This window comes from Montipora foliosa, chromosome 8 (genome assembly GCF_036669935.1).
Source record: "Montipora foliosa isolate CH-2021 chromosome 8, ASM3666993v2, whole genome shotgun sequence".
Classification (NCBI taxonomy): domain Eukaryota; kingdom Metazoa; phylum Cnidaria; class Anthozoa; order Scleractinia; family Acroporidae; genus Montipora; species Montipora foliosa.
In genome coordinates this window covers 25,261,952-25,271,951 of record NC_090876.1, presented here as the reverse complement: position 1 = coordinate 25,271,951, position 10,000 = coordinate 25,261,952, and the positions used below count along the sequence as shown (strand labels likewise).

At 38.4% G+C, this 10,000-nt stretch overlaps 1 protein-coding gene and 1 long non-coding RNA gene across 2 annotated transcripts in view; one reads left to right on the top strand and one right to left on the bottom strand.

Moving 5' to 3' along the window:
• LOC137967675 (zinc finger protein 830-like) overlaps positions 1-10,000 on the bottom strand; it is a 10,707-nt gene that overhangs the window by 5 nt on the left and 702 nt on the right. Inside the window, exons 3-12 of the mRNA XM_068814203.1 lie at positions 8,736-8,810; positions 7,245-7,319; positions 7,125-7,164; positions 4,381-4,405; positions 4,100-4,179; positions 3,953-4,007; positions 3,758-3,827; positions 3,251-3,328; positions 2,813-2,889; positions 1-1,045 (exon numbers count right to left, since the gene is read on the bottom strand). The exon at positions 1-1,045 is cut by the window's left edge and continues 5 nt beyond it. Of these exons, the coding sequence (XP_068670304.1) occupies positions 862-1,045; positions 2,813-2,889; positions 3,251-3,328; positions 3,758-3,827; positions 3,953-4,007; positions 4,100-4,179; positions 4,381-4,405; positions 7,125-7,164; positions 7,245-7,319; positions 8,736-8,810 (759 nt within the window). The 3' untranslated portion in view covers positions 1-861. The remainder of the gene's footprint in view (positions 1,046-2,812; positions 2,890-3,250; positions 3,329-3,757; positions 3,828-3,952; positions 4,008-4,099; positions 4,180-4,380; positions 4,406-7,124; positions 7,165-7,244; positions 7,320-8,735; positions 8,811-10,000) is intronic.
• LOC137967676 (uncharacterized) lies at positions 2,477-8,723 on the top strand. The gene is made up of 3 exons (XR_011116557.1): positions 2,477-2,746; positions 6,771-6,846; positions 8,455-8,723. It is a non-coding gene; the product is annotated as an uncharacterized lncRNA (long non-coding RNA).

The following is a 10,000-nucleotide window of genomic DNA, read 5'->3' as shown; positions in this document are numbered from 1 at the left end:
AAAAATCACTATGTTTTGATCATCAGTATGTTTTGTTGAGATACAAGACAAGATATCGAAAACCGAGCTAGCCATCCCCGGTCAACAGGGGATAAGATGAAGAGGCTTTTATATTACAACACTTCTTGTTGCATGCGAGAGATAGTGTCTATCGTGTGCGCTTTGACAAATTACAGAAAAATAGCAATAAAAATTGCTTCCAAGTTACACACCATTTTTATCTTTCCGATTGGCATTCTCGGAGGTGATTAGCAGGTACTAGTCAGTCGCCAACAATAAAATGACTTCTTGCAATCGCAATCGTACGATAACTAATAGTTTTTGGTCAAATGTTCTTGGGCCCACTAAACAGTGACTTTCGCGTCCTCTTGTACAATCTTGACGTTAATATTATTTTCGCATTTGATCTATTAGTATTTGGTTGCATTCCTTCCAGGTGCAATTAATGCCTCTAAAATTTTTACGACAGTGAGGTCCACTGACAAGAGTATCGATATAATCTCGACTGAGCAACTGTTTGTAACAAAGAACTTGTAGTCGGTCATTGTGATTTTGTTCGACTCATGTACACTTTCACGCACCTTTACTCTTTGAATGCACAGCCAGTCCACCGATTCCAAAAATTTTAACTGTTTTTGACTGAACTAGAAATAGCAACCATTTCAAGTCATCGTTTACAAGTTCTTACTCTGCAAATAAGTGGAATTTTCTTTTTGTTGTTCTTTTTCAAATCATTGACTGTTTTTCCCTTATCGGGGACTCAAGTTGCCGCTGTCTGGGAAGAAACCAGGGTTATTTGAAGGAAGACATTAATGTCTAGCTTCTCCACCCGCTCTCTTGCCGGGTTACGTTGCGCATTTATCAGTGGCTGTGATCAAATACTTTCTTTGCTCTCCAATCAAACAATTCTTCATAGTCACTATCATCGCTGTTACTAGCGGGGTTTTCCTCTTGTAACTTTCTTGCTTGAGCTTTTTTCTTGGAGACTATTTCTTTTACCGTACTCTGTTTGTCCCGTAAGGCATCAGCTCGTAGAAAGTACAGTCTGTTGAATAAGAGAAAAACGGAAAGTGTTCAATAAAATATGATCCATGTTGAGACTATTTCCATCTTAATCTTAATCATAACCATTACAATTTTCTCAAATTTGATTGGTGCATTAACTGCCTTATCTTTTACTAATTAGTGTGTAGCGTTGTAATCGGACACCTTAATGGCACTCCTGTAATCAGACAGTTACATCAGCCAATCATATTAAGTGCACTCAGCTTAATCCACCAATCACAGAACTTATCACAATAATCATAGCAACAACCACTTACCCCACCAAACTGTTGATTTTCCAAAATGGACAAATTTGTAACATTAGACAGTGAAAAAGGAATGCATTTGTGGTTATGATTAATTGGTAACAGGACTTCGTGTCGTCCAATTCGGTCTTTAATCATACTCCCCGCCACGCGGTCGCCCGATTTTGTTAATCACTCATATGATTACAGACCGAATTGGACTCCACTCAGTCCTATTACCATTATAAATTTTTTTTTAGTGCGCCCGCAAACTTCCGGCTACAAAACACCCTGAGACACTTGAACTAAGAAGGGCGACGAAAGGCAACCGGAAATGTTGAATTTTTTTGTAAAACAATTTTGTTGGAGTCAAAAGGGTTAAAGCAAGGAGGAACTTCAGTCACACAACCAGATCGTCCGGGTGAGTTTAGCCCTGAGAAGAATTGTTTCGGGTGATATTGGCTGACGTTTCATATATTACTTAACTCTGAACATGACTTCCCCTCGGGTTGTCGAAACGTCAGTCCATGTGACCAGCGACAGTCCTTGTCGGGACTACTCTAACCCGGACGATCGTAGGTTTCACTTCACTTCACTTCGCTTTATTACTCATGGACTCAAGCCGATTACGATTTAAGACAACATTACTGGTATGTAAAGCTGTGGGTTTAACATCAGTTGCCACCAAACCAATTTCGGCTATCGATATTGCGAAGTTTATCCGGGACTGTGAGGTTTGATGAGGAAGATCTGCTGTACATTCTTTTACTTGAGTTCGAAAAAAAAAGCCCAGCAACATCGTACACTGGTGTTTGGACTTTCCATAGAATCAGAAAACAGTATTATATACCGTCGGTTCGTTATTAGTCCTGACAGGACCAGGTAAGTCCAGCTTATAAAATAGGGAGCTTAAGCACGCGCATTTTTGAGACGCGGAGGGAAACCGCAATTGACCTGTTTTCCCTTTTAATTTGTCTTCACACACTCACACTTACACTGATAAGTAACTTTACTCCGTTAGAGATGATTAGTATAAAAATCACATGTGAGACACCACTGTCCTGGCACGCGAAATATTCTCTTTCGGTTGCCGCCCGCGTCTCAAAAACGCGCGTGCTTAAGCTCCCTAATGCAATAACACCCCCCCCCCCCCAACAATACACAAAATCAGTTTGCCGAGGGTTGATGTTACTTTTGATTTTTGAATTTAATCCAGGATGGGATTTCAAATAGTCTGCGTAGCAAGCGGTAAAAGGGAAGGAGAGGGAAGGCTCCCCAGTCCCCTTCCATTTCAGCACTCGGTCTGCCTCCTGGTCCCTCTTTCCTTTCTTTTTCAGAACTTGATTTCGAATGATGTTCTAAACACAAGCGGTTATGGAGGTACACTCAGCTTTTGACTCCAGTTGGTCGAGAAAAAAGCGAGAAAATGCTCTACCAACACGTCATACAGAAGAAAAGTAAGCGCAAAATGTCTTTCGATAAACAAGATCGAACTGAACAGATTCCACGGGCAGCTCCTGTACCTTTGCTCACTAAGTTCGGAAAACTCTCGGTCCACTCGAGATTCCTCATCTTCCCCCTCCACTATGGACTGTGACACCTACGGAAAAGCATTTTCTTCACGTTATAACACATTTTTCTACAGATTATCAAATGGCAGGTGATTTGCACATTGCAACTCTTCTTCATTCCGAGGCCCTTTCTATTAACTCTTATGACTTTCAACATAATCACCCACATCACTTCTTTTCCTGCTATTTCAAATGGCTTAATTGTGGTACGCAAGAGATTATGAACAAGGGAAAGAAAAACCTTGTTTTCCTTCCCTCTTTTCCTTGGTGCACTTCCAACTCACTAAGCTTCAAAGAAACCACAGCAAGAGTGTAAACCAGTGACTGTTTGTCCGAGTTTAGGTCTGTTCTATTCAACCTGAAGGTTACGCATGTCGATTGTTTTGTTACCTGTGATTCTACTTGCATTGCTTTCTGAAAATTTTCCCACTCCTCTTCAGCTGCATCCTTGTACTCAACTTTGCGAGCCTGTGGGTTAAAATGATAACACTACACGTAAATGACTAAGCTTCTGTGTACAATTTTCCCTAACTGTCCAGTTTTTCCACAAACAAACTAATAATGAAGCCGAAAGAGTCACAGCAATTAACAGACTAAGTCCTAAATCTACAGCTCGCTGCCACAGGTCAGAAGATTCAAACTGAGTTGAGAAAAACATTTCCAACCCTGTAAATTTAAGAAGAACAGGTACTGTTACATTTCAAAAGAAAATAAACAGACTCGTCATTAAATTTGAATAAATAGTAAAATCCTCGGAATACTATGAAAACATCCTTGTCGTTGATGCAAGGGTTGAAAAGGATAAAGCATATTACAACCCATCAAATGATCAATAAATTATTTTCATAATGTGTGGTCTGTGATGTGGTGTTAAGTTGCATTAAAGGCTACACATACCTTTGCATCTAACTTTGGATCATCAAAGAAGCCCTCTGGTATTATACCTTCTGTGGAGTCTTCATTATCACTAAACACAAGTGAAGAAACAAGCAAAACTAAGAAATTCATTAACGCTTTGCTTTGTGTCAGAAACTTGTGCTGACGTCTTTCATAACAATCGTTAAATCATCAAGCAATTTGGTGGGGTCTTACTTCAACTGTTCATTTTGTGCAGTGTCCTTGCTTTGTTGTGGGGTGTCAAAAAAGTCTGAAAGAACAAGACAAAACAGCATGACTGAAAGCCTTGAAAACATTGATTGCTTAAAATTATGGGAAAAAATTCATGGTTTAGAATATCACCTGATGGTAAATCCGATTTTACATCTTTAGCACTGCAACTCCTGCTGTCAACATCTATTTCTATTTCACTTTCTTCCACACTACAACAGTCAATGTGCAATAAATTATTACATTAGTCTGGTCACACCAAATAAGACACTGACATGTGTTTCATTTTTCAAACTACCGGAGTACAATACATGCAGAATTGACTTATGTTACATCACCATGCTAATGTATGGATGGTGTAACTTTCAATATTTGAGTATCTGTACTTTCAATATTTTGGAGTTCACAATTACCTGTTTTTCTGTCCACTTAAGTTAGCTGTGAAAGAACACAAATATTATTAATCAATGAACATATATATTTGATTATAGTTCACCACTAAATTTTCTCCGATTCTTATTGGTTTAAATTGATCATGTGACGCGATAGTGTTCGTCCGCGGAGAGACACTATCAGCCCATAGTGCCCGTCCGAGGAAAATACCCGGATGGATAGTAGTCGTCCGCTGAAAATACCTCTGTAAACAAGCGGCCTTATGGAAAATAAACAATCGAAATTGTATTAAGACGGTTTTTGTTTGTTTTCTTTTTCAAATTTTACATTGGCTGACATGGCTTGCGTCTAATAAAGTTGAAAATAATTCAACATGATTTTTGAGCTGGCGCACGGAAGAAAATTTAGTAGTGAACAATAAAGACAATAGAGTGTTTATGTCTCGGAACTATTGGCCTGATAGTTGCCCCTTGGAAATTTGATGTTCTTAAAACAAGCATATTTGCCCTCAAAGCTTCGCTTGTCGTGCAAATATTTGTTTTGAGAACATCAAATTCCGCGGGGCAACTATCAGCCGATAGTTCCTCGACAGAAACACTCTATTGTTTAAATAGACAAAAAAGAGATGATTGCTTAAATTGTCCACCAATGTGTGAGGATCACTTCCCTCACTTGACAAAATTTAATATTTCCGATGGTTGGATAGATAGATGGATGGATAGATAGATAGATAGATAGATAGATAGATAGATAGATAGATAGATAGATAGATAGATAGATAGATAGATAGATAGATAGATAGTTTATTGATAATCACTCTACAACCAGAAGTTGATTGACAAGATTATTTACAAGAAAGGTAATTTGGAACTAATTTGTAAAAAAGTATACATGTTGTGGTTCAAAAAATTTTCAACTAGTTCAATTTTGATTTTCCTTTGTTTCAGATTATGATAATGAATATTAAATAATAAAAGAAAAAACAAAATTGAACTGGTTTGAAAAACTTTCAACCAAGGAAAAAAATTGAACTACAGCAAACATAAATCTATTAATGTCAAAAATGTAAAAGAAAAAAAAATAAAGAAATGAACATTTTTACAGTAGGCTATTAACAGCCATCTTTCAGGCCTTAAGAGCATAAGATAATAATAATGTGAAGTTCAAGGCACAGATGTTATAAGCACAAAGAAGGTCATGGCGATGATCTAAGAGACCACTGCCTTATCATATGGGTAGAAGGGGAAATAATGTGCATAGCCTGCTTTTATACTCCTTCAAGCCCACTGGAAAGACATGGAAGAAGGCTGTCCTTAGCATCATGACACATATTACTCTGTGATAGGGTGAATGAAACTGCAGAAAAACTGAGAGCTAAAGATAAAACTATACAAGCATTTGCTTTCCTGATATCAACTTTCCAGTGATGACGCGGGCACACTCAGGAAAAGTCAGACTGCTTCTTTTACAGTCAGTGTAAAATGCAGACTTCACACTGGAGACATGGGGTAAAATCCAAACTTAAAGTAATGTTTGAAAGTGGGAGTCGTAGTCACATGTCACATCACGCAAAATGCAGTCACAATAGGAGTCACATGGTTCTGAGGAAGCTGCAAGTTGGAAAGCGAGGATAATCACTCGTTTCTTGATTTGCATAATCTTTTGAGCCTGTTTCATGATCAAGTTGTGAAAATGTAAGCCGGGTTTGCTCCACTGAAATGTGGTTCCCGTCAGTGGAAGTTTCACTCATTCTGCTTAAACTATTACAGTGTGACATGGACTTTGTTTATTGAGCGAGACTTCTTCCCACAAGTGGTCAGATCGCACTAGAGTGTAAACATCATTGAACAAGTGCTTTTGATTTTTTATGTCAAAGTTTTAGGGGAGAAATGTCTTACATTAAATACAAGCAACATTACATGACTTCAGCCCAGCAATAATTGGAACAAAATGACCAAGTTGCACCAAATCTTCCTTCAACATCATTAAGTGAAATCAGAAACCCATAAGGGTTGAAACGTGTAACGCGTGTTCACAGCTTCCGAATATTCAGTGCGAACTGATTGGTTGAATGTTTCAGTGCGAAGTACCATATTTGGAAACCCCTCGCTCTTGTTGTTCCAAATATGGTACTTAGCAAATCGAATATTCAGAAGCTTGTTTCCCAGCACACAAGGGGCCGTTACACGTTTCAACCCTTATGGGTTTCTGGTGAAATACGCTCAAACATGCAAGGTTTTCGTGCAGTTTCAGAATTTTTGTGAGTTTAAGACAATTCAAGTGGCATAAGGTAATCGTAATTGCTTTTTACATGATGTAATTGTAATCCTTCGCAACAGCTACAAGGTAATATATAAACATACTCTCCCCGCAGCAAATTCTGATATACCAAATTTTTTCCTTTTTTCAGGACCAAGTCTGCATTTTACCCCAGGTCTGCAGTCTGCGCTTTGCACGAACAGCTTCTTTTAGAATTCAGAGTCAAGGTAAAACTGATGCTCCCTATATGAAGTGCGAGTGGATTGTTGAAGAGCTATGGGCAGCATAAAGAAAACGAAAGTAAAATAAAGAGAACAGCCTTAAAATTGCAGGCTTACAGTAACTTGTTTTCAACTTTGGCTACTGTTTTTCTGTAACACTACCACTTACTTGGGCCAGAAAACAACAACCAAAGAACAATGAAATGGATAAAAACAATTTAATTTACTTTCATATGTAAAGCTATATAATAATGTCATGTGAATAATGTGTACAATGTACTGACCTTTGAATTTTTTGCTTGGAACACAATCTTCTGTAGCACACTGTTGAAAATATCTCAAGTTATAACAAGTCAATCAGTTTTCTATGTAACACACATCATTAAGCTGCAGAGACAGCTTACCTTATCATCACTGGCTCTTTTTGAAACTGGTTGTACAAAAGTGGGTTCATTGCGAGGTAAACTAGCGATCTTTTTCTGAATAACAAATGTAACAACATGAACTATATTTGAGTATACCCGAGTTTAAGTATGTAGATAAGAGAATGAGAGAGGTGGCTGACTGTCATATTGTATCAATTGAGTAATGAAAATCTTGGGGACAGAAAAAAAAAACAAAAGGTGAATTAAATAACCATTGAAAGTGATTGTGTAACCAGCTTCACTTGGCTGGTTGCACAATAATGATGTGGATTGAGCAGAAAGGACCATGAGAATGGGAGAGTGTCTCCCATAAATATTGTCACTTGAACTTTAATTTGTTCGTATTCCACACGGATTGTGACTGAACTGTGTTAAACATGGTAGATGAAAATTTCCATTCACAAAAATCGTCTAATTATCTGCTGGTCCCTGTGAGCAGAAACGCCTGGCAGTGGCCTATCAAAACCTATGAGTAGCTGGACATCACTGTCAGGCTTTGATAGCCCTCCACTAACCTTAGCTGGTCAATGTTAATCTAAATCTCAAACAATAAAACAATTTCAAACAGTACGTTATGCAATAAATTATACATTGGTGAGACAGGTAGACGACTAGGTGACCGTTTCCGCGAACACCTTCGCGATGTTGAGAAGAATGACAAGGATGCATCTAAGCCAGTCGCTCGCCATTTTAATCTGCCTAACCACTCCAAAAAACACATGGCTATCTGCGGCCTTTCCCTACATCTAGGTACGACAGAAAGCCGCAAGAATCTGGAACAAAAATTCATCTTTCAAATCGGCACCCTTAATCCTCACGGTATTAACAAACGCTTTTCATTTAACTAATATATTCCTACCTTTCACGTTGCCATGTTACCACCAATAGCGTAGCTCCTACTCTACTATAAAAACTACACGTAACCCATAATCCCTCGATTCGCTTTGACGAAGGGCTAACGCTCGAAACGTCAGCTTTTAGAATCTCTGTACGGTGGTCAATTTACATTATCAACTCCGTTGATAAACCCAATTTTTGTATAATAAAAGCAATAACTTTATTGAGATCTAAGATTTACTTAGCCAGGCAAAAGTGCCCAACTTATTGCCTGGGAGACTGTAAATCAAATCAACTTAAATGAAGCAGATCAAATGAAACAATTGTTTTGTTTTGTTTTTTTTTTTTTAAGGGAAAAGCAAGGAATCAACCCATAGCACCAAATTCTGGAAATTGAACCTAGGACATATTTTGCATATAGGTGGAAGAAAAATGCTACAACTGGACATACTCTACTCCTGGTTTAAAATGAAAGGGAGTGATATACAAAATACAATAATACCATTGTGAAATTGTCAAATACCACGAGCTGATAGATACGATAGACATTTGATGCTTGGTGTGATGACATTTTATTTTTGCTGATTATAGTGTTAATGTGAAGTGACTTTTACAAAGAGATAAAACACTTACTGGTACTTTTGAAGATTGTATTTCATCAGGGACTATGTGACTTCTACTTGATTTTGCTTTAAATACTGCGAGGTTCTGGAAAAAAAAAAAGACATACACAGGCAAGAACAATTTACTATCACTATGTCATATACGCCTAACCCATTGACTCCTAAACCGGCCGTAAGAGAACTGAAATGCTACGTTTGAAAAAAATAAAATGTAATGAAATGAATGTATATTTGAAGTGAAGGTTACAGATGAAATAGAGAAGCGATCCAAGCACCTATTTGGACAATTTGAGCACTTTTCTCTAACAGGCACCTTATGAGCAGGTAAATTTCTCTATTTCGTCTGTAACCTGCACTTCAAATGTGCATTCATTTAATTCACCGAATCCTTTGACCAAACATAAGAGCCCAACAAATTGACCTGCTCCCAACTGCATGACTTCACACATGTAGCGCAGTTGGTTGAGCACTGTAATGGCACTGCAGAGGTCATGGGTAAGAATACTGTTGAAGCCACGTGAATTTTTCAGGTGTCAATTAGAGACAATTGCTTGAATTGTCTAGATAAGCTTATCAAATTGAGAGGATCACTTCTCTATTATGTTAATAAAATGTTGGCAGTGGCTATTCGTATGGGACCCATACACCAACCTATATTTGCTACTCATATGGGAGTCTTCTAAGAATAATATAGGTTCTAACCCTAACCTCCAATGACAGAGCCACGAAGTTATTGAGAGCTAACCGTTTTAAAATGGGTGCTTAGACTGAAATACCATTTATCATTGGTATTTGAAATGGGTGCTTAGACTTAAATGCGAGAAATACAAGGCAGGTCAGATGGCCGGTGACATTGAATGAAGGCCGTATTTCATGAAATTAAACAGGCATCAATGCCGTTGTTTGATAGCTGAATTGTAAAAGAATTAAACACGAGGTAAGACTGTCTGAGTGTTATTGTTATTAAGCGAGTGTTATTAACTTCGTGGCCACCGCGCACCGGTGGCTCAGTTGGTTGAGCACCGGGCTGTCACGCGGGAGGTCGTGAGTTCAACTCCGGCCGGACTAACACTCAGGGTCTTTAAATAGCTGAGGAGAAAGTGCTGCCTTTGTAATTACATCTGCAAATGGTTAGACTCTCTAGTCTTCTTGGATAAGGACGATAAGCCGGAGGTCCCGTCTCACAACCCTTCAATGTTCATAATCATGTGGGACGTAAAAGAACCTGCACACTTGTCGCAAAGAGTCGGGCATGTAGTTCCCAGTTTTGTGGTC